The sequence below is a fragment of the Glandiceps talaboti genome, chromosome 11 (assembly GCF_964340395.1).
Source record: "Glandiceps talaboti chromosome 11, keGlaTala1.1, whole genome shotgun sequence".
Classification (NCBI taxonomy): Eukaryota; Metazoa; Hemichordata; class Enteropneusta; family Spengelidae; genus Glandiceps; species Glandiceps talaboti.
Genome location: NC_135559.1, coordinates 16,867,005 through 16,893,661, shown reverse-complemented (window position 1 = coordinate 16,893,661; position 26,657 = coordinate 16,867,005). Strand labels below are relative to the sequence as shown.

The following is a 26,657-nucleotide window of genomic DNA, read 5'->3' as shown; positions in this document are numbered from 1 at the left end:
ATAAATCAACACATAAGGAACTCGATCAGTTAAACCATGATCAATAGTTAATGGTTTTTCGATCAATTCAACAAAGTCTCGTGGTAAATCAAAAGTATAGAACTTAGCATCTCTATTGCTATACGCAAAACCAAATGGTATATGATATTTTGATACTCTATATTCTTCTATTGTTTCATCTACATCATTTAAATCTGCTAAATTATTAGTATGCTCGTGTGATTGAACTGGCACTGGTTCTTAATTAAATGATTTAGGTTCATTTTTCCATCTTAGAATAAAATCTTTATTATTATGTCGTCCAGATAAATTCGACACGTTAAGATCTTTGAGATCATTAAGTGCAAGTCCTTGAGGTGTTATCATTCCTAGTCCAAAATTTGATGGTGATGGCATATTATAGTATAGTATATACTATATTATTTATTATATATTATTTATTATTTTTGTATTTTGTATATATAATATATACTATACTACACTATACTATTAAAAAATAATGAAGTTATATATAAATGAAAAATCTAATGATATTACTATCAGTTTTACAGAAACGTTGACTGGTTATTCACAGATACGATTGTTGGAGTGTAAACTATATAATTCCTGGTATAATATTACGAAAGAAAACAATGAAATTGCCTTTATCACTAACCTTAAAACGTCAGTTAAAAAAACAGAACCAGGTAATTACAATGTAGAAACATTATCACTAGCGATTGGTAGATCAAAATTAATTAATTTTAAGAGAATTTTACCAACAGGAAAAACACAAATGGTACTCGATAATAATGTTAAAATAGACTTTTCAAAACCTATGCATTTTGCGAAAATACTTGGTTTGAAGAGAAAGAATATAATTCATCAGGTAATAGTCCAAATAAAGCAGATTTTCTTCCTGTGACTGAATACGTAGTCTACTGTGATATTATAGATACACCTACTAATTACATCAATGGGAAAAGGTCTAATTATTTACAAATTTTAATGATACAGGAAAATAATGGTGAAATAGAAGAACCTGTCACTTATTCATTTCCTGCTAATATTCCAGTACCCATCAAGAAAATGAATATAACTAATCTTCGAATTTGGATAACTAATCAAAATAATGAACCAATAGATTTTAATGGTTGGCCAATTTCATTTCAACTCGAGCTTACCTAAAGGTACTAACGTTATTAAGTTTACCTAAAGATTTTCAAGGTTGTTACTAAGGTCACCAAGGTTACCAAGGTCAATTGACTGTTAACAGATGTTACAACTTGTTTACAACTTGTTTACAACCTGATGACTACCCACAGGCAGCCACAGGCATGTCTAGGTTATAAGTTCAGGTCAGCTCAATTAAACAGATAAAAACATAGAGTATATACATGGATATAAATGGATTCTAATATAAAACGATATATTACTATACAAGAGAATTGTCCTACTTGTGGTAGGTCAGCACCAGAATTTAAATGTGATAAATGTAATAAACGTTTTAGACATAAACATAATTTTATCAAACATATAAATATAAAACACTCCTGTGAGACTAGTAAATGTGAATATCCTGATGAATGTATAACATGCGAACATGTTTTTCCTGAATTTGTATGTAATAAATGTAAATTTGCATATAAATACGAGTGTCATTTAAAGATACATTTTAATAGAAGTATACCTTGCGTTAAACAACCTAAGAGATATTTTTGTGATTGTGAATGAATATTATATATGAATATTCAATCTTTTTTCATTATACATTATGATAAAGATTTTGAACCCACGCACTAAGCGATTGATAACAGTTGGTGGACGTGTATACAATAAGCTTATACGGAATGGCGATCTACAACCTTTACCTAAGAATATTTTAGATTGGTCAGTACCTGATAATCTTCCTCGATCATTAACAGAACAATATATCATTAATCCTATTACTAAACGTATGGTTAAAATAGGTAATGATACATATCAAACTCTTATTAATAAAGGCTATCGTCATGTTGGTGGTGCTCTAATGCCACCTAAATATCAAGAGAGCTTTTAATGGATATGTGAAGTCATATGAAATTGATATTACTGAGAATGAACCTCATACACAATTAATTGAAAATAAATTGTTAATTAAACAAATCTTAAAACAAAATTTAGATCAAGGTGGAATAAAAGCAATATTGACCTTAAAAATAAAATTTGTTAAATATGATACAAGTGTTAACAATATGGCGACAGAGATAACAAATGATGGTTATTTTAATAGTAGTCCATTAGTAATTACAAATACTGATCAAATAGATGAACAAATTAATGTAAGTTTTGAAAAAATTATTGAACACATCGCTAAATGGTTACGTGAAGGTTCTGGATGGCAAATAAAAACACTTCTCAATTTTTATGTAAATATTGCATGATACGAGCCTTTACAAGGTAACTCATATATCAAATTACCAAAAGAACTACAAAATCCAAAGAAAGGCCTCATTAACATACAAAATAATGATAATTAATGTTTTAGATGGTGTCATTTGGCATCTAAATTTCGAATTGAAATTAATAAAAATAGACCATCTAGATATAGTAAACATATTGATGATGTAAATTATAAAGGAATAACATTCCCAGTAACAATAAAACAAATTCCTAAAATTGAAAACCAAAATAATATATCTATTTCCGTATTTGGTTATAACCAAAAACAACAAGCATATCCAATTTATGTTAGTAAACAAACGTGAAAATCATCTCTGTGAAGATCATCTCTGTGAAGATCATCTTGATTTACTACTATTAACTCATGGTGATAATCAAAAACATTATGTTTGGATTAAAGACTTTAATCGGTTCATGTATGGTATAACAAATTATAATGGAAGAAAGCACTTCTGTAGATATTGTTTACAGCACTTTACAACTACAGAAATTTTAAATAAACATATTCCTATTTGTTTTGAAATAAATAAGACGCAAGCTATACGAATGCCAACTGAGGAATATAAATGGTTATCATTTAAAAATTACCCAAAACAATTAAATGCACCATTTGTTATTTACGCAGATTTCGAATCTATAACTGAAAAAGTGAATACTACTAACAATAATACGGTATTCACACAACATTATCAAAAACATGAAGTATGTAGTTTTGGATATAAACTAGTTTGTTGTTATGATGATACATTCAGTAAAGAAAGTGTTATTTATAGAGGACCAGATGCATCTAATAAATTTATGGAAATGATGTTATCAGAAGTTGATTATTGTAATAATATTAAACAACAACACTTTAATAAACCTTTGTGTATGAGTAAAAATGATGAAAATTATTTCCAAAAAGCAACACAATGTCATATTTGTGAAGAATTATATGAAGATGATGATATACGAGTTCGTGATCATTGCCATATTACTGGTAAATACCGTGGTTCAGCGCATGAATCCTGTAATATTAATTTTCAAGTAACAAAGAAAATACCAGTTGTATTCCACAATTTAAAAGGATATGACAGTCATTTCATTGTTCAAACCCTTCAAAATTTTGAGGAAAAGATTAATATTATCCCACATTCTATGGAAAAATTAATGTCTATAATGGTTGGTACTCATTTAGTCTTCATAGATAGTTTAAATTTCTTGAATGCTTCATTAGAAAAACTCGTCAATAACACGTGTGATTTCAAATATACAAAACAGGAATTTCCAGACAGTTTAAAATTATTAACGAAAAAGGGTGTGTATCCCTATGATCATATGGATTCCACTGAAAAATTTAAGGATGTTAATCTTCCACTAAAGGAAACATTCTATTCTATTCTAAATGAGACTGGTATAACTGATGAAGATTATATACATGTGCAAGATATATGGAAGTATTTTAATATTGCAAACGATGGGTGATTATCATGATCTATATCTTAAAACTGATGTATTATTATTAACAGATGTATTTGAAAATTTCCGAAAGACATGCAATCTATATTATAATCTTGATCCCTGTCATTACTTCAGTGCTCCAGGATTATCTTGGGATGCGTGTTTAAAAATGACTAAAATTAATCTCGAATTATTAACAGATATAGATATGCATCTCTTTATTGAAAAAGGTCTTCATGGTGGTATCTCTTATATATCCACTGGTCATGCAAAGGCAAACAATCCATACATGAAAGATTATGATCCTACTCAGGAATCAAAATATATCAAGTATTTAGATGCAAATAATCTCTATGGTTGGGCAATGGTTCAATCTTTACCAACGGATGGATTTAAATGGGTTGATGTAGATTCACTTGACTGTAAAGACTGTAAATACTGTAAAGACTTAGACTTTTTAAGTAATTATACCAATGAAAGTGACCATGGATTAATCCTTGAAGTTGATCTTGAATATCCTAGTGAGTTGCATGATCTCCACAATGATTATCCTTTAGCACCTGAGAGATTATGTATTACTGAAGACATGTTATCCCCAAATAACAAAAAGATACGTGACTTATTTAATATTAAATGTGGAAATTTAGAGAAATTAACTACAACTTTGAAACCAAAAAGGAATTACGTACTTCATTTCCAAAACTTACAACAATATTTATCACTTGGTTTAAAAGTCACTAAAATCCACAGAGCTATTGAGTTTAACCAATCAAAGTGGATGACACAATACATCTTATTTAACACGGAAAAAAGAAAAAAACGCTAAAAATGCCTTTGAATAACTCTGTATTTGGATGAACTATGATGAATGTACGTAAACATCGTAATATAAAATTATGTACATCAGAAAAACAAATCAAAAAATTAGTATCTAAACCAACTTTTGTTATACAAAAAATTATAACTAAAAGATTGGTTGCTGTTGAAAATAAAAAGGAAAGATTAACTTTAAATCAACCTTTATATGTTGGGATGAGTATTCTTGATTTGTCTAAAACTTTAATGTATGACTTTCATTACAAATATATCAAAGAAAAATATGGTTCATTAGCAAAGTTGTTATTCACAGATACTGATTCATTAATGTATGAAATTAAAACTAATGATCCCTATAAAGATTTCTATCAAGATAAAGACCTGTTCGATAATAGTGATTACTCATCTGAGAGTCCATACTATTTTGATTATAATAAAAAGATAATCGGTAAAATGAAAGATGAATGTGTCGGTTTACCAATCACTGAATTTATTGGACTTAGAAGTAAAATGTATTCTTATATCACAGAAACTTCATCAACTCGAAAAGCAAAAGGAATGAAAAAAATAGTTATTAAAAAGAATATTACTCATGAGGAATATAAGACTGTACTTTTTGAAAATTTACAAATGAAACATTCTATGAATACTATACGATCGATAAATCATCAGATCGGTAATTACAAAATCAATAAGACTTCTCTAAGTTGCTTCAATGATAAACATTATGTTCTTGATCATCATAACACACTAGCATATGGTCATGTTGATTTAGGTAAACGTTAGTAACTGTAAGTAACGTTAGTAACTGTTATATATATGACATAGTATACTACATATAGTTTACTATAAATAAAGTTAAATCAACTAAAAAAAAAATTATCAGGTTTTTGAATGATACTTAAATTATGATTTAATACTTGTTTAACTGTTATTTAACTTCTTTTTTCCATTAATTTTTGATTTACTACATCAAAATCCATTAAAGTATAACTATGATACAAATTCTTTGGATTTCTCATAGATCTTTTAAATCCATGTGAAACAACTATTAATGGGAGATTTTGATTTGTAAGAATCTCATTTATCATTCTACTAGGAGCATAAGTATAATAAAGTTCGTTATGAGTTATTGGATTATTCAGACAAATCCATAATCCAGGACTGTAACAAGAATGGACCTCCTGATATCGAGTAATCAAAAATGATTTTTCTGTTGGAACTTCTCTCCATTTAATTGTAGGAACCTCTTGGATCCTTGTTTTTTCATCTACAATATCTAGTAATAAATCCTCACCATTCTCTACAGGATTAGCAATAGCAGGATCAATCAGAGAAAGTGGACTTGATTCAATTGTGTCATCTTTGAAAGTGATTGAATTTTGTCTTTGTTCATTTGACATTTTGAATTTATTGTGTGTATATACTCTGTGTTTTTATCTGTTTAATTGATAATACGACATACATATAAGGTGACACAAGATGACATAAGGTGACACAAGGTGATATATGAGTTGTACACAATCTGTAACAGTATATAAATAATTGGAAATATAATTAGACTAACACTGAGATAGATAAATATGATCGATTACTAATACTTAATTTACCTACCTTATAACTATATTATAACTATAACAAGTTTAAAACAGACAAGATAAATCAGACAAATATGATCGACTACTAATGCTTATTTTGCCTTATAACAAGTGAAAAATGGGGTATGTCGCTTCATTGAATAAAATGAATTGATTTTAGTACAGATATAAGGCTTAATTTACCTTAAAACAAGTTTAAAACAGATATGTCAATTTTACTATAGATATAAGGCTTAATTTACCTTATAACAGGTTAAAATTATATATATAAAAAAATTGATTTAATACAAATATAAGACTTAATTTACCTAATAACAGGTGAAAAATGGGGTATGTCGTTAAACTGATCCAGAACTCCTATTTTATATACTACTTGTGTGCAAATATGTATGGCTATGCGCAAACTTCACCGAGAGGGTAAACTAAACAGAAAATCTCCATTTCTAAGTGATTACCGTGACACATCGAATACGAAGTATGATTGTCACCACTTCCCACTTTAGTCGTGTTAGTCCCTATGAGTTCAGAGTCGGGGGAAATCTGACTTGTGGTATGGTACCTCTTGGAGTAATTATACTGACAGGGTACCTAAAGCCGAAACAACCGGTACATCCACGTACAGACAAATACATGTGAAAAGGGGTGCTTTTATTGTGATTTTATTTCTCTGGCTTTATGTCAACGGAAACAGGCGTTTTTTCTACGTAAGGTCCCGAAATTGGCAAAGTGAGCGTCGACCTGCGCGTGCTCAACGCTCCTAGACATGAAATACTTAACAAAAACAGGGTGACCCCCCCCCCATAAAAATGTTGGATATTTCTCCGATATTTATCTGCGATTTCGTTGTCTTGAAAACTGAAGAGACGTCTTCTACCTTATGATCTTGTCTAATTTCGATACGAGACGAGGGATGATTTACACAATATCCCGTATTTATCGGCGATTTTGTTATCATACTTAGTTATAGCGTAGACCCTCCACTCACGTTAATCTTCATTTTCGTCGTATTGTCGTTTATATTTTTATGAAGTTGCCGTTCCTCGATCTATTTTCGAGTACCAGTGTGCATGGTTCGTACAAGTTTAATTATATGAAAATTGCATTGGCATCTTTAGCAAACGTTGTTACTTGCAGTACATTGGGTGCTCATCGCATGTCTTACTATATGTGACATCTTTATCATCTTTGATCGAAACAAGGAAATAAACAGTTAAAGTAAACTACATTCACCAATGAAACAAAGTCTGTGTTGACAAGAATGCCTCTGTAACTTGGGTGTATATTCTGTACGTAAGGTATTGTCGCACTTGGTTCCCACATGATTTGGCCTTGCATAAAAATACAATCAAGCTTTCCACCTTGGTTTAGGCCGAAACAATTGTATGGTTCCGATTACGCTCAATTTTAGAATATGTGGAAGGTAGTTAGATTTTTTATTTATTTATTTTCATATATGAGTGTCTAGTTCAGATACTTATGTTTTCCATATGTTCTCTGTGTTATTGGTTTCTTCCCATCAGATGTGCATCCATTGCAAATTGGAAGAACAATTTTATGTTGTCTTTTTAAGTTGATGTCAGTTTTTTGATCCGCCATTTCCCGCAAGACTTCACAAAACTGAGATTTGACATGACTTTCAACTCAATGTGAACGCTGCACTAGAGCGCAGGTTTGAACAACAAACAAACACAAAAACAAGGAAATAGTAACTCCTTTGAAAGGTGCCGTAGTGTAGAGTCTGTATTTACATGTATCTTTATTTCCATCATTTTGTGTTGTTTGTTTTGTTGCAATGGGTGATTTCAGTGATTTTATTCCAAACACGAATACAAATACTGTCGTCAGAAAGATAAACATCGCCGTAAATGGACGTCGAATTCAATATAGTTTTGCTATCGATACGTCTACATGTTGTCAGTCATTTTATTGATAAAAATACCACCAATGGCGTTGTAGCACAACTGTACAGTTTTTAACAATGTTTATCCATATGCTAGTCCATACTAACACTAGGTGTTCATTAGCTGAATGACTATCCAGTTTCCTATCCACCCATATGAATGTTGCTATCTTTGTGATATACGCGATCATTTGGCTGTTGCTGTTGTGGTCATATTGTTGGATATATTTGCATACATTTTTGAATGTTTTTGTTCACTTGTGTATGAATTCCTGATATTATCTTTGCAATACAGGTGATCATTTGGCAGTTGCTATGGGCGTGTTCTTGCTAGGCATATTTGCATACATTTTTAAATGTTTATTCATTTGTCTGTTAATCCTCCTTATCTTCGCAATATATGTGATCATTTGGCTGTTGTTATGGGCGTGGTCTTGTTGCTAGGCACATTTGCATACATTTTTTGAATGTATTTTTATTTGTCTTTCAATTCGCTATCTTTGCAATATACGTGATTATTTGGCTGTTGCTATGGGCGTGGTCTTGTTGCTAGGCAAATTGATATACATTTCTTTAATGTTTATTCAATTGTCTATTAATCCCTGTTATCTTTGTGAAACACACGACCGTTTGGCTGTTGCTATGGGCGTGGCCATGGTTGCTAGGGATATTTGCATACATTGTTTGAATGCTTACTCACTTGCCAACCAGATGATGTTGTTATTTGACCAAAATGTACTACCATTTAGTTGTTGCTAAGGCGTTGGTGGTCATGGTTGCTAGGGCCAATTATGTCAAGATCTGCAGAATAGCTCTCACCAAGTACTTTTTGAGATATTAATTTTTGACCAAACTTCACATTTTTACACCTGATTTGCATATTACTGATGAGATCATTATATGCTTAGTATTTCTTTATATATACCCCCACAGATTCATCCCTGTTAAATTTCAGCCCAATCTGCTAATAGTTTTGTCATTAACAAAAAGACACATTTTTAGCCCTAATTTGCATTGGAATGATCATGTCATAAACAAATCTTACTATACACCCCTTAAGAATATTCCCACCAAATTTCGCACCAATCTGCGCAGTAGTTTCTGAGTTTAAGTTTGTTTTACCAAAGATCACATTTTTTGACCCAAATCACACACCTGTGATGCGATCATTTTCGTTTGAACAATTTCTCAACTAGACCCCACAAGTAATGTCCCCACCAAATACCAAGGCAATCGGGTTGGCAGTTTTTGAGGTTAAGTCGTCCACACACATATACAGACACAGACAGACAGACAGACAGACAGACAGACAGACAGACAGACAGACAGACAGACAGACAGACAGACAGACAGACAGACGGACGGACGGACAGACACGACTCAATGCCTATAGCACTACTGAACCTACATTGTAGTTCAGTTGTGCTAATGTAGGTTCAGTTGTGCTAAAAATCAATTTAATTTTATAACTTTTCTTGTAAATTCCTGCCGATAAAAAGCATGAAGACTTGGCCTTTATTCTTGATTTGTAACTTTAGGAACAGATCAGTTTCTCCAGCCGGGGGTGATTCTTAAATCGGGCCAACAAAAAGTCACTGAACCCCCCCCCCCCATCTGTAAAACCAAAAACAGACTGACCTCCCTATCACTTAATTCTAGTTGTTTTTTACTCTGAAAAGACCCTTTCAGACAATAATTTTCAAGCTTTACAAGACAACACCAACATGTAAAAAGCAACTACATAGGGTTGAAATACTTTTGAAATATACTTTGATAGCACCTTTAAAGTAACAGGTAGGGGAAGACCTAGAGACTGGGATATGTCCACCTCATGTGGGGGTCCAAGGGGTCTCCCTCTAGAAGCCCTGAAGGATTTTCACTCTCAAAGCTAATATTTAGGTTATTCAGACCCGTTCAAGCAATAACTTTATCCATGCTTTACAAAACAGCACCATCAAGTATCAGAAACTATTCTTTATAACTTACATAGGGTTGAAATATGTTCTTGAAAAGTTCAATGGCATCATTATAGTAAAGGTCAGGACATCTAATGGTAGTATCAGTGGTAGGAAGATTTGGAGTTTAAGGCAATTTTAGACTATCTTGGCAAACATTTCACATCTTTAAAAGATAATATCATCTCAAATTAGAATAGGGTGAAATTATTTAAGAAAAGTTGAATACCATTATGACAGTAAAAAGGTTGTTGGTACTTCTGATTGTTGGTTGAATGCATGAGTGACCTCTGGGGGTGAGGGAGTCCTTGGGGTTTCCCCCTGGCAGATCTGGAATGTTTTGCTTCTATTAAGGCAAAGTTTAAGTTATTCATAGCCTTTGAGGTAATATTTCCAAGCTTCGTAAAGCTAACGTAAATGTAACTTTTAAATGAGTTTCCCATGTCACATTAAAATGGGCTCGTAACATTGGTACATTGTATAGGGTTATTAATGTTGCATGTATAGTAAAGTCACCGGTATGTTAGAGGAAAATTTAGGTGGTCATACCTGATGTATAATAGAAACTGGAATCTGATGTGATGTGATGTGGTGATTTGTAGTGTCAATAACATGTAGTGTCCAAAATAGAAAGTGTATTGATCCCTTCTTTTGTAAACTATCGATGAAGATTACCATTACGAAACCTTCAACTTCAAGTTCACTGTTGCCCCAAAGTGCAATATAAATGAAACATTGATTGTGAAACAGCCAAGCATTTACATGACATGTTCTGTAACTGGTGTGGTAGCGAGGTAATACATATATATGTATTGTGTTTGAACTAATAAGTAATATTAAAGAATTCATGTAAGAAACAGGGACAGGAACAAATATTTCCATGTACCACATTTCAGACAAGGCTATATGCCATTGTAGAAAAGGATTATTTTCTTCCATCACAATCCAAAACACAATGATCCACAATTTCAAAACAGCATGACCCCACCCCACTGTCAATTTCAAAACCAGGGTGACCCCCTACAATTCCACCGCGCGCCCCCCCCCCCCGCTGAAGAAACTGACCGGTCCCTAATGTTCAATACTGGCTGAAGACACACAAATTTGAATATACTGACGCATTACTGTATATAAGAAGCTCATGTGTAAATTGTGGTATTGTTCTATCTAATTCTCCCATTAAGTTCTCAAAATTCAGACGGCGTTTACCATATAACTTTCTCCTTCTTTTTGTCCGTTGGCTTTTTACTGTAAATATCACGACGTTAAGTTTACAAAACTGACACATTGTATCTCCCCTGAAGAAAGCAGTTGTCTAGCGAAGATGGATACTACTAGTATTTCATGTTATAATGTTCCTGTATGAAAAGTTCTACATGTACTTCCCGTGCATTTCGTGGATTCGACAGTAGTCGACGAAGAGCCCCCCCTCCCCCTATCCATTTAACATGTGATTAAGATTGACACAGGAAGTCTTTCACACTTCAGGCGACCAAACACAGACATACGTGCGTTCTGCCAGGTTTCAACCATAGTAAATTGTGAACATGCATATCATTTGCTAAGACAATCCCCAAGATCCCGATCGTATGTCACCATCAAAAGTTATAAACGCACAAAATCCATATGGAATTTATACTGACGAGCATTTTGTAGCTGTTTGTGAAAGTGTATTAAAATAGGCATATATCATATCCCATTGTGTTTGATTTCACTGTCGACCCAGTATGTCATGAAATCGGCTGATACGGATATGTTTGTCTGTGTACTGTTACTTGCCTAATAGTGTTGAAAGTAGTCAAGTTTGATAAATACCAGCTATTATATTGTTAAAGTGGCACATGTTTTCGACCGAACGCAGGCGATGACGTCACCCTCCCGTATAAGTTTGGCTGGTTCAAAGGATTTTAAGCCACGCCTTACACGTCGGACTATGATTATGAAGCGGATAAGCCGAGCGGTTCACCGAAGTACAAACAACGGTTGCCACTGTCGGTTCTCTGCCGGTCGAGTCGTAAACAGCTTTGAACCGGTGTTAAACCGAAAGCTTAAACGTCAGTTTTCATGCATATTGATTGATTTTAAAATGCAATGTTAGGTAGGGTAGAACTTTGTCTTGGTACACTTTTGTTATCCCATACAGTGTCATTATATTTGGTCAGTGACCCTATCACGGAAGTTCAACCCAGTGACTTACAATAATCGACCAGCCATTTTGGATGCGGGACCCCGTGTTTAAAAGTTGGAATTAATCTCCTTCATCATGAACAGCAATGTTTTAAGTTTTGTAGTCTTTTCAATATTTTTTAGTTTCTCTTCATTTTAGCACGGGATCTTTTTTATTGCGTCTTTGAACACCAAAATGGTTATTAAAAATGTACAGTACACATGTATGCTATTTATTCGAACACATGAAAATAAACACAAAACTTTACAACTTGCCTTACCTTAATTTAACCTTACCGTTTGTTAACTCTTTATTTATCTTGTCTATGGCATCCTCCCACGGCGTGTCGTCTTCTCTATCGGAATCGTCCCATGAAATGTCGTCTTCTCCACCGTAAGCCATGGTACTCTGGCTATTGACACTCTTCTATAACAGAACCACTACAAGATATTTGGTAAAGACGATGCCTCTGTAGATCTGCCGAGAATGTGAAGTGCGAGTTCATCTCAATAAATTTAATTTAAAAGTGTTTTATCTGATTAAATTCTTTATAAGTAAATCATCTTTGTAAAAGTGGATTTATTAATCAAAGAATACATGCTTACCTGTAGATGCAACAAAGTCCATACAATGAGTCACTCGGCATATTGTTTACTGTTTTGTGAGCTACTTGCTATAAGCCCTGTGAAGGGCGACTCAAACGATGAAATCGTGATAATTATTCAACTTTTCTCTTTATCTCTTCACAGAATCACCTATCAAAGTCCGATCACTGGTCTCAGATTTTTAATCACGTGACCTTCTGGAGTAAATAAGGAGTACATTAACTTATTTAAGTAGTTGTAAATAAACTCTTGATTATTCTCAAGTCTCGAAGCATACTGTGTTACTATGGTGACTATCACCATATAATCCTGTGTCTATCAAAGTGTGGTGCTAAAATGTCGCCATCCTATTTATGATTTGAGTTAATAATTACAAAGTCTACTTTCAGGTGAGGGACTTGAGCTGTTTTTACTACTCATCTTATATGTGGTAAAGTTCTAGTTGAACGCATGCGCAGAGTTTGACAGTGTGAAGAAGTCGTATAAAAATGTGTAGTTATGTCTTTAAAAGTTGACTTAGTGCTAAAGATAGGCAAATATGGCTTGTTGATCGATTCTATGAAAATCATAGCGGTGACAATTATGACAACAACACAATTGTAGTAACATTGACAAATATATAAATAATCCCTTAAAATAACTACAATCTAATAATTCCATCCATATTTCTGATGTATTGTACTTAGTTATGAATTTGTGTTTATTTAGTATATTGCAATGTCAGTTTAGAATTTGAACATATTTCAATAATTCTTTATCCATTCAGTCTGTTATGGTCCAAAAATGAAGTATGTTGACAAACTTATAATTCTGATCTCATTTTGTTGGCAGAGTCCAATTACATTTGTAAATTTAGTCAGGTAAGACTATTTCAGACAACCCATAAACACATTTATGCCCACATCAAGCTTGAATTCGGTGTTAGTTGTGTGAGTCTTACATAATTGTACAACAATACAAAAACATAACCTTTTTCTTTCTCATTTTAAGGCCGTGAAATTTAAGATTTTTAGTAGAGTTTTATCACGTTTGTAGCTCAATCGCGTCGGTTACTTTTTATGCAAAAGGCAAGTTAAAAGCCATTTATGCTCTTAATATGATGGTGTTTTCGATCTCCACATCACCATGTAAAGTAAGTAGGCCAATAGCCTTGTAAGTTCTCATGATAAGTAATTGATATTTGTTTGTGAAGACAAAGAATAAAATATATCGTGTTGCATGGTGTTCTGCTGTAAGGACTACTACTATTGCTATGGTAATAGTTTATTAAACTATCACATCGACAGATTCAAATTCATACCGTTTGTAAATAAACGTTTTTACTCCAAGAATTCATCACATTACGAATAATGTGTCATGTTGGTGTTCTGCTATAAAGACTGTTAATAGTTTATTTTATATTGTCAAACGTACTGACTCTATTCAAATTCATATCGTTGTAACTACACATTTTGCTTTTCAAAAAACTCTCCAAGAATTCGTGACATTTTGAATAACCCATGTTCATCTACAAACATTTTACTTAACCTGTAGCAATATTCCCTCTCTTCTTCGATATCCACGTCCTATACAACATACAGGTTGAGTAATTATCAAAGAACTGTATAAAGTATATATCATATTTCTATTTTACAAAGCATTACATATCAATATACCTGTCAACAAAATATATTACAGTATGCTAATAACAAAAAGTAACCATTTTCATTTTCTCATTCTGTGTATTGTCAGTGTTTTCACTATTTAACCAAATTGAACCTTATTATATTAGAGTCTGAAAATCATGTCAGGACAAGACTCAGAAAATCAAATGTTGTGGAAAGTGTTGTAATATTTCATTGCATAGTAGTGAACGTGAATGTCGAAAGAGGACTGGATATATGCAAGTGAGAGAGACATAACTGTTACGCGTTGTCGATTGCTGATGCTGTATCTAAGTGGGCAGTACATACCTGACAAAACTATGGACATAGGCAGTTTGATCGGATTACCTATAATATCGCTTGCTTGCATCATTGAAAATATTATTGTCATTGTTATTATCATACCGACAGAAGACTCACACTCCGACCAATATATTAGGTATTAGTATGGTTTTTGCTGACTATGCTGTGGGGGCTATCAACTTGCCTCTTTATGTCGCTGAAAGAAATGGACTTTTACTTAGGGAGCCTTCAGTATTTACAAGGGGGGTCACATTTTACAAACCGGTTCTTGTATTGGAGGAGGGTCATATTTTGCACTAAATATTTTGGGGAGGGTCACATTTTCCACGTTTTATGACCAAATTGAAGATTCAATTACTGTCAATTTGTTTTGTGCGTTTTCAGATGTAAAAGTTAGATGAGCACTCAACATGTTTTTACGAGTACTTTACATTCCAAAATACAAAAATAAAAATACATATATTGTAAGAAAATTGTTTTAAAAAACGATGCATTTTGTTCAGTGTACCATCTCACCTTATCACTGAACCTTAACGTGAATGTTGTTGTTACTGCAATAGATGATGGTGATGATAGCAGTGATGATATGGTGATGATGATGATGATGATGATGATGATGATGATGATGATGATGATGATGATGATGATGATGATGATGATGATGATTATAATAATAATGATGATGATGATTATAATAATGATGATGATGATGATGATTTAGTTTTGAATGTCATAGAGAACACGGACAGTGATACATGTACTGACTCAAGTATTACCAGTGGGTTAGATTAGAGTGACACTGATAATGACAATACTGAAGGCTCCCTATTTATAAATTAAGATAAATGCGACTCTCTTTATTATTGTGTCGCCAGGCCAGCCAGAGAGCACTGCATTGTGTTGTGGAACTTGAACATTTACATGGGTCGGCGCCAATAATGCAGCAGACCCTATTTGCTGTAAGCCTTAAACTGGTATTACAAATTAATGTTCTGCAGTCGCTAGTATTAACGAGGATAGTGGTATCGGAAACCGTTTCTCTACTCTACAAATCAACTGGATTTCAGTTAAATTAGATGGCAAACTGTAGGGCCACGCCTACATGTGCTCGAGATTATTTTAAGTGGCGACAAAGTAAAACGACTCCCTGGTGACGAAAACAACCAAACAGGCAAACAAAAATAAACACACACACACACACACACACACACACACACACACACACATATATATATATATATATATATATATATACATTGTATATAATTATGTGAAACAACGCACGCGTGTGTCTGTGTGTCTGTGTCTGTGTGTGTGTGTGTGTGTGTCTGTGTGTGTGTGTTGATTTGTACTGTTACATCAGATGACTAGAAATAGAGGTAAGAATTTCGTCTTGGCATATTGACTTTACATCGTTATTTTACAAGTTATTCATTTCTAAGTCGATAGTGTGAAACGTGACTAGACAATTAGGAGCTAAGGCCAATAGACTTGGTACAAGTTATTTGGTGAAAACAGGTCGTTTTAGTGATATATTTGCATTGATATACCAAAGACATACTTGACATGGATAAATTTTTTATGGTCCTCTTATGTGATCGTAAATTTCAAAATAAAAGCAAACTTGTAAAATTTATGACATGAATTATAGCCATACTTGTTCAACTATTGTGGTTGTTTCAGTTACAAATTAATTATAATGCTTCTCAAAGCAGTCACTTTAGACAAAACATGTGGTTATCTTATAATGCTGTATGTTTTAGCGTAGGGTAGGGAAGGGCTGGGGATGTGGGTGTTGCCCTATTCATACCAAGTTCGAACATACAAAATACAAACATTGCAATTTATGGTCTTGTTTGTATCTGTGGTAGGTAATGCTAACAAGCAAACAAATATAAATCAAGTGACCTGAGTGAGATTAACACTGGCTTGATTAACGAGAGAATAACTATGCACTCAATGGCAAGCGGAAATCATGGTTATGAATATAAACATTGTGAATACAACGTTTCCTTTTTATGCATGCATTTTGATGTGAATCAAACGCCTGCAAACCTGCTTCTATTGGCTGTATTATCAGCTGTGAATTGTGTGTGCGTGTGTGTGTGTGAAAAGTGTTAACATGGAATAAGACAAACGAAAAGCTGCTGTGAAGACTTTATCTGGACTCGCCTTGATAAAAGCATGTTCGATTTAGACGAAAATAGTTATGTTTGCACTGCGGATATGAGGCCTAAGCATCCAGCATCTTCAAAAGGAAAGACAATCTGAATTAGCTACTAGAAACAAGATGTCATAAAATAATTTCAGTTAGGACAAATCATCCAAGTGATTGCAATGCCCATATTCAATGTAAAATGATACCATGATTCATCCAAACCTGGACTACCACTCATCGGCATCCACCATACATTTGAAACTGAGTCAGTCACAGGACATTACAAAAAACAACAACAATATGGTGAATTATTTCTGGATCTGTGTATCTCTTCAGCAATTGTAATTCTCAATGGTCGCTGCCCCAATGACTCTAGGGTACATTCACATGCCACCAGACAAAAGGTAGTAGTACTGACCATGACGTTCAAATACTTGCTAAGAACTTTGAGAGAGAAGATTGTGATAACTTTAATCACGAGGCAGCAGGAAAAGGTTAAAAAAAACTCGGAGCCCAGAAAACAAACATGATACACACAAAAAATATCTCAATTAATCAGAGCACAGACCCATTCAATCATCAATCGAGAATTAGCTGTTACAAACAAAACAAATACTTTAAAAGTGAAACAAACTATAAAACCTAAGCAGTTCACCAATAAGTATACTCAAGCACACAAAAAACCCACCTGGAATAGATAATATAACCACTGAAATTATTACAGTCAGCAGGAACAGACTTATTAAACACACTCAAAAACCTTTTAATCTAATTATTATAGCTGCTTGAATATGGGTATAATTAAACCGATCTACGAAAAAGGAGACACGACAGATCCCAGTAAATATCGTGGCATCATACTTTTCGTTTCTGATATCATTAGCTAAGTTATTCCCGATTCTTCCAGTAATTGTTCTGATCATTTTTCGAGTAAACTATTTACTTCGGTACTGAAACATGGGGTTGGTGAATTCAATGACAAAACATAATATCATAATAAAAGAACTGGTTTGCTTTCTACCTAAATTCAGTACCAGTGATCACACATTTGTTATTAACCAGTTAATCACAAAATACCAATGTAAGGATAAATAGATTTTTCATATTTTATCGATCTGAATGAATCCTTTGACTCAATTTGGAATGAAGATGGTTTTCCAAGAAATTGACAAAATGGCATCAATTAAATTCAATGACAAAAAATAATATAATAAAAAAACTGGTTTGCTTTCTACCTAAATTCAGTACCATTTGTTATTAACTAGTTAATTATAAAATACCAAGGTAAGGATAATTAGATTTTTCATGTTTTATCGATCTGAATAAAGCCTTTGACTCAATTTGGCATGAAGGCTTTTATCCAACAAATAGACAAAATGGTATCATATGACGTTTTTATAAAGTAATCAAAGATATATTTTCAAACGCAATTGGATGTGTTAGGCAAAATGGTATGATCAGCCAATTTTCAATTCGGAGAGGTATTAGACAAGGGGATGGCTTCAGCTTCTACTATTTAATATATATGTAAATTAAAATACCCTAAAGTCAGTCGAAATCTGTGAAAAATGGCACCTGGCTACAAATATTGTTTAATCAAAGATTGTGATTTTTAATAAGGAAGGAAACTGCCTAGAGAAATTTAAATTCTACATAAACAACCAAGTACCAGAATGTGTCCCCTCCTACACTCACCTTGGCCTAAAATTAAGCACTGCAGGAAAACTACACAGCGCACAAGATGACCAAATATATAGAGCACTGAAGGCACTATTTAAACTAAAACAAGACCTCTTTTTAGAAACAACTATACCTATCTAACTAAATCTTAAAATAATTGATTTGGTGGTGAAACCCATTCTGCTATACTGTAGTGAGATGGTGGGTACATAAAAACATAAACCAGTCTCAAAACCTAACGAAATTTTCAACTCCAATGGAAAAATTACACAATACAGTTCTGCAAATTCCTACTAAATGTGAACTGTAAAGCACCCAATATAGCTTGCCTGATGGAGTTAGGTCGTTATCCCTCCTAGTATCTGGCCTGATATAAATGTTAAAATATTGGCTTAAGATCGATCTTAAGCCAATATTTTAACATTTGCGTCAGGCCAGATCTCGCAGAAAGCTGACACTACCCTAACTAAAGAAGCTTACTGTCTGAGCATTAATTTGAAATAAACTGGAATACAATCATGGGCCACAGGCATGAAACACATTTTAAAACTTTTGAGCATGGATCAGATCTGGACAGCTGGCCCAAACCACTGCACCAGTGAAAACCTAATTGTTAGGTTTAAAGAACAGTTGGAAGGTGTTCCTCCAAAACATGTAACGGTAACAATGAAGGATAACAAGGACTAGCAACATAAAAAGTAAACTAAATATACACAAATTAAAACGTATATCAACTTTGAAAACTATTTGGAAGACAATAAAACCCCTATATAGTCATACTTTATCTTATAGCTAATGTATCGGACTTCAATATACATAGCACACAACAATGGTAGTCGTCTTGGATAAACACCAATGTTCCGAAAATTAAAATTTATCGCCTTTATTCACTTCAAATGTACTTTTCATGGATTGTCCAACTTGACGACAATGATATATTACAATTTGTAAAGTAGGTATGCATTCCTGTAGAAGCCTGTAACTCAACCTGACTGTAATCTAAATCAGGAAATTGAAAAAGATACTGGAATATTGGAGTTTCGTGACTATGCTTTGCTTTTTCTTTTCGTTTCCTCATGAAACCCATCCTGTACTTTTTTGAACACCTGTGTGTTAATGTGACAATGTAATGTTCTCATGGTAGAAATGTTATATTATTGCATTAGTCCATGTGAAACAAACACCTTTTTACCTTGTCTAGGATTTAGTCCCACGTGGGGCGTTTGCTATCTTCTCCTTTGGAAGTCTTTGAACTCTCGCTTTTCATACTTTCCTAAGGGAACTAAGTGCCAGCTGCAGATATTTGACCACCACACTACTCCAGTAAGTACTACAGAACAGTGTGAGGGTAACACTTACATTGGGATGAGTTCGATATTGACAATTAGTAGATGGAGTTTAGTTAGTCTACAAATTCAATTATTGTATCATTTGCGAAAGACAGTGTAAGCCTGTGTCAAAACTGTGTATTTTTTTATATAGTTTTACACATTCTTACCTGTCGATGTACATATGTCTATTCAGCCAGGCCCAGTAGACTATAATCTTTTACGGTTTGGAATGCAAACATGCGTCCCCTAGGCCATTTCATTGTAGCAGTTGTAAATCACTCTATAAAAGCCACAATGCTCTAACAAACAAACATGCGTTTCTGTGTGTAAACTATAACTGTAATAAATACTTGTGAAATAAGTACATGAAGGGCATGCTGAGTCAAGCAGCGAGGCGGCTGTCTCATTTAATTAAGAAATGAATAATAATCAGATTTAACCTTCTGAAAAGTGATAATGTTTTGTCTCAATAAAATGCAAGACTTTAATACAAGAGTATAAAGATAATAATCCTTTCAAGGTTGTGTATTGTTTTAAGGGTCTAAATTAACGTACGTCATTATTTGAAAACATATCACAAGTCTAATATTTAAGTTTTCATTAAAACTCGAGACTCAAAGTATATATTAAACTTTAAATGATATTTACTGCCTTGTATATAAGTATGAAAAGTACCTTGTCGTTAAAAAGATTATTAGAAATTGAAAGTTATAATTATGACTTTAGTACTGCAATTATTAATAAAGTTATTGTCATTTTTCATTACAATTGTTGTCTCTTTAATGGTATAAAATGTGAAAATAAATTTTTCACTTGAAAATATATCTGAATGTAGTCACTATAACTAAAATCCAAGCAAAACATCTACACATGTAAGATATCGTCAGCAACCATTTAATCACTCTAAAATGAATTGATTTAGTTATTAAGAAACAGTATGGTAGAAATAATTCAATTCATCTCTCAAAGTGAAGTAATTAACATTTTCTCTAGGTGTTTAGATTCATGTAGAAATCAAGGGACTTACATTAGACTACTTGTTAGTGTATGTTTTTCATGACAAATAATTGACACTTTCTCAAGGTTTTAAGTTTGATATAGAGAGAAATTTAGATTAAACTAGGTATACTTATTAATCTATATTTTCATGACAAGTTTACCATTTCCAGTAACTACCTTTACAGTAGTGTTCACAAAAAGATGTTTAGGACCCTGAAGATTAGGAAGAATGAAAGCGAATTCTTTTGTCATGGGTTCAGGTTGTATGATATTTCATGAAACAGTCTACAAATTTAAAATACATGTAATAAAACTTTGTAAGTTGCTAAAAATGACATCAAGGAAAAAAATGATAAACATTTATTTGAACTTGATGGGAAAAAAGTTTTGTGTTATTTCATGAAACTTGAGGAAAACCTAAAACAAGTGTTTGTACTGTATTCAGAGTTTAATATTAGTAAACTAGTGTGATAATTATTTTAAACTCACATCTAGGGTAAATTCATATATTTAGAAAAAACATGCATGGCTTCTAAAGTTGTGTAATATAATAAATACATTTTCACAAAACTACATTGTAAGCACACAAAAGTTGTGTTATAAAAGACCACATCAGGTTTAACTTTGGCAAGTGAAATGCGCCATCTATGGCAATCTGACGACAATTACTGGAGACATACCAACTATGAGTTGTTCCTATGCCTTACTCAGGTGAACATACAGAAAAAGAAATAGTTTTTATCATTATCAAAAGGGCACACTAGTCAGCACTATCCAGTTACATGTATATCATAGCTCTATGAACTCTATGTTTCAGTCTGCAAACTGTCCTGGCACGCAATATAATTTATTTCAAGTATTATTGATGTATCTGTGACAGTTATGACACTGTTGAGACGTGACAAACCCATGGATACTATTTATGTCAGATATTGTACTGCAAAACACTATTCAGGCGCAGGACTGCACTATCCAGTTATATCATAATCTTGTAAACTCTCAGTCTGCAAACTGTCCTGACACACAGTAAAATTTATTTCAAGTGGTATTGACCTGTGATCTTTCATGCCACTGTTGACACATGACAAAACGTGGATGTAACAACTAACCTAGATAATTTGCATACATTTGGATTAGAAAATGTCGGATGTATGTGTTAAATAAACACACAATGTCTTGTCAAATTGTCATAACTTAACAAAATAAAAAGTTCTTCTAACCCAGTCAATAAACTGTCTGAGTCACAGAGCTTAAAACTCATTTCATGTTATCTTTGACCTTTGACCTAACTGCTATTTTGTCACATGTCAGTCATTTTATGATGTAAACAAATGCTTCAGTCACAACATTTTAACATGACTATATAAAGTGATGTTGAAATGCAGTGATCACTTCAAAACAGATTGAATACACACAAGAAAACTTTGCTTGAAAATATTTCTGTTGATATGGTTATGGAAAGGGTTATAATGTATACAAATAACAATTTTGTTGAAAATGTGTCAAAAATGGTATAAAATGTAATTTGAAAATTAATTTTCTATGGCTTATCGTAATCACTATAAGTGAAATCCCTGCAAAACATCTACACAACGTATACTCTCAGCTAAAATTATTTAAATCACTCTAAAATGAATTAATTTATAATTGTTAAGAAACAAGGTGGATTCAGCTCTCAAAGTAAATCATTCACATTTTTTCAAGGTGTTTATTTTTGTGTAGAGATAATGAAAGCAACTAACATAAAACTACTTGTTGACAATGTATGTTTTTACTGACAAATAATTGACACTTTCTCAAGGCTTTTAAGTTTGATATAGAAAGAAATTTAGATTAAAGTACTTGTTGATATATAGTTTTATGACAAATTTACCATTTCTAGTATTAAACTACCTTTACAGCAGTGTTGGGAAAAAAAGTTAACACTCCAAACATTAAGAGGAATCTACAAAATACTTGTTATTGAACTTCATAAGTTGCTAAAATTGACATCAAGGAAAATAATGATAAACATTTACTTGAAGTTGATGAGAAAAAATATAATTTGAGTTAAGTATTAGTAAACTATTTCCATAACTATTTGTACTGTATTCAGAGTTAAGTATTAGTTCACTAGTGATGACTATTTGTACTGTATTCAGAGTTAAGTATTAGTAAACTATTGTGATAACTATTTTTTAATCACATCTAGGGTAAATTCATAAATTTAGAAAAACATGGCTTATAAAATTGTCTAATATAATGAATACATTTCACACAGCTACGTTGTAAGCATGCAAAAGTTGTGTTAAAAAACAACAACATCAGGTTTAACTGTGCCAAGTGAAGTGCGCCATCTATGGCAATCTGACACAACACAGACACACAACAATTTCTGGAGATGTACCAAATATGATTTCTTTCTCTATCCCGTACTATCAGGTGAATATACAGAAAGTATATTCATCACTTCTGACAAATTCCTATTGAAGAGACTAGAACAATTTAGATTAAGTTCTTTTATAAACTATCTAATAGTATGAAGATTACCATTACGAAACCTTCAAGTTCACTTTTGCCCCAAAGTGCAAGATAAGTGTAGCACTGCATTGTGAAACCGCCAAACATTTGCATGGCATGTTCTGTAACTACTGTGGTAGCTAGGTAATACATATATATATATATATATATGTATAATTTCATGTACACTTTTGTTTGAACCTTACATGAAGTAATATTTTCTTTAAAAAAAACATGAAAGAAACAGACAAGAACAAATATATATCTGTACCACAGGCCAACGAAACTGACTGTCCCTGACATGTGTCGTGGAGGTACTAGTAGGTTGAATAGTATACTTGAACTTGTACATCATATCCCTGCCAAGATATTTTTTTCTAGCAGCAGTGGTCCATCTTTTTTTTCATAACCCACTCATATCCGGATTTTTTGTTCAAGAACCTCCATTTGGCACCCCCCCCCCAAATCTTCCAAGCCAACCCCAGGATATCAAATGGTCCACCCCTTACCATAAAACAACATGTATTACGTCTGCAAGTTATTCACTTCTAAGTCGATAGCGTAAAACGTGACTAGACAATTAGGAGTTAAGACCAATAGACTTGGTACAAGTTATTTGATGAAATAGGTCGTTTTAGTGATATAGTTGCATTGAAATACCAAACACATACTTGACATGGATAAATCTTTTGTGGTCTTATAACACAAGTCCTCTTATGTGATCGTAAATGTCAGAATAAAAGCAAACTTGTACAGTTTATGACATGAATTATAACCACACTTGTGCAACTATGGTGGTTGTTTCAATTACAAACTAATTATAATGCTTCTCAGAGCAGTCACTTTAGACAAAGAAAACGTGTGGTTATCTTATAATGTTGTATGTTTTAGCATAGACTAGGGAAGGGCTGGGGATGTGGGTGTTGCCCTATTCATACCAAGTTCGAACGTACAAAATACAAACATTGCAATTTATGGTCTTGTTTGTATCTGTGGTAGGTAATGCTAACAAACAAACAAATATAAATCAAGGGACCCGGGTGAGATTAACACTGGCTGGATTAACTATAGCGAAAAACTATGCACTCAACAGCAAGTGGAAATCATGGTTATAAATATAAACATTGTGAATACAATGTTTACTGTTTATGCATGCATTTTGATGTGAATCAAACGCCTGCATACTTGCTTCTATTGGCTGTATTATCAGCTGTGAATTGTGTCATTGTATGTATGTATGTATGTATGTATGTATGTATGTATGTATGTATGTATGTATGTATGTATGTATGTATGTATGTATGTGTGTGTGTGTGTGTGACAAAAGTGTTAACATGGAATAAGACAAACGAAAAGCTGCTGTGAAGACTTTATCTGGATTCGCCTTGAAAAAAGCATGTTCGATTTAGACGAAAATATATGTGGTTGCACTGCGGATATGAGGCCTCAAGCCTCAAGCATCTTCAACAGGAAAGACACTAATCTGAATCAGCTACTAGAAACAAGATGTCATAAAATATTTTAAGTTAGGACAAATCAGCCAAGTGATTGCAATGCCCATATTAAGTGGAAAACGATACTGTGATTCACCCAAACCTGGACTACCACTCATCGGCATCCACCATACATTTAAAACTGAGTCAGTCACAGGACATTACAAAAAACAACAGCTATATGTTGAAATATTTCTGGATCTGTGTATCTCTTCAGATATTGCAATTCTCAATGGTCGCTGCCCCAATGACTCTATGGATAAATTCACATGCCACCAGACAAAAGGTAGTAGTACTGACCATGACGTTTTAGTACTTGCTAAGAACTTTGAGAGAGAAGACTATGATAACTTTAATCACGAGGCAGCAGGCAAAGGTTAAAAAACTCGGAGCCCAGAAAGCAAACATGGTACACACAAAAAAATATCTCAATTAATCTGAGCACAGACCCATTCAATCATCAATCGAGAATTAGCTGTTACAAACAAAACAAAAAGTACAATACAGGGTTGTTAAAAAAAAAGTGAGACTTTAGAAGTAAAAACAAACTATAAAACCTGAGCAGTTCACCAATAAGTATACTCAAGCACAAAATACCCACCTGGAATAGATAATAAAACCACTGAAATTATTAAAGTCAGCAGGAACAGACTTATTAAACACACTCAAAAACCTTTTAATCTAATTATTATAAGTGATCATTTCCCTAGCTGCTTGAATATGGGTATAATTACATCGATCTACGAAAAGGGAGACAAGACAGATCCCTGCAAATATCGGGACATCATACTTTTCGTTTCTGATATCATTAGTTAGGATAAATAGGTAAGGATAAATAGATTTTTCATATTTTATCGATCTGAATAAATCCTTTGACTCAATTTGGAATGAAGGTGTTTTTCCAACAAATTGACAAAATGGCATCACATGACGTTGTTATAAAGTAGTCAAAGATATATTTTCAAACGAAATTGGAGGTGTTAAGGCAAAAAATTGTATGATCAGCCAATTTTCAATTCGGAGAGGTATTAGACAATGGGGTTGCCTCAGCTTCTACTATTTAATATCTATGTGAATTATATAAAAAGACAAATTCACTTGTCAAACTATGACCCACCAACTCATTTTAACTAACAGGCTGTCTTACTTACTATATGCTGATTATTTAATGTTACTATGGAAATCTAATACTGATTTACAAAATGCCCTCAACTCAGTCGAAATCTGTGAAAATGGTACTTAGCTACAAATATTGCTTAATCGAAGATTATGGTTTTCAATAAGGAAGGAAATTTAAATTCTACATAAACAATATAGTACTAGAATATGTCCCCTCTTGCACATACCTTGGCATAAAATTGAGCACTGCAGGAAAACTACACAGGCACAAGATGACCGAAGATAAAGAGCACTAAAGGCACTGTTTAAACCAGAACAGGGCTTGTTTTTAGAAGCAACTATCCCTATCTAACTTAATCTTAAAATGATTCATGTGGTGGTGAAACCCATTCTGATATACTGTAGTGAGATGGTGGGCACTTGAAAACATAAACCAGTCTCAAAACCTAGCGCCATTTTCAACTCCAATGTAAAAATTACACATAAAGTTCTGCAAATTCCTACTAAATTAAACTGTAAAGCATCCAATA

The 26,657-nt window shown here is 33.1% G+C and overlaps 1 protein-coding gene across 1 annotated transcript in view; it reads right to left on the bottom strand.

Moving 5' to 3' along the window:
- Positions 1-12,962, bottom strand: part of LOC144442084 (uncharacterized) — a 51,939-nt gene extending 38,977 nt beyond the window's left edge. Inside the window, exons 1-2 of the mRNA XM_078131354.1 lie at positions 12,903-12,962; positions 12,594-12,774 (exon numbers count right to left, since the gene is read on the bottom strand). Coding sequence (XP_077987480.1) covers positions 12,594-12,699 — 106 coding nt within the window. The 5' untranslated portion in view covers positions 12,700-12,774; positions 12,903-12,962. The remainder of the gene's footprint in view (positions 1-12,593; positions 12,775-12,902) is intronic.
- Between the last annotated feature and the right edge of the window lie 13,695 nt (positions 12,963-26,657).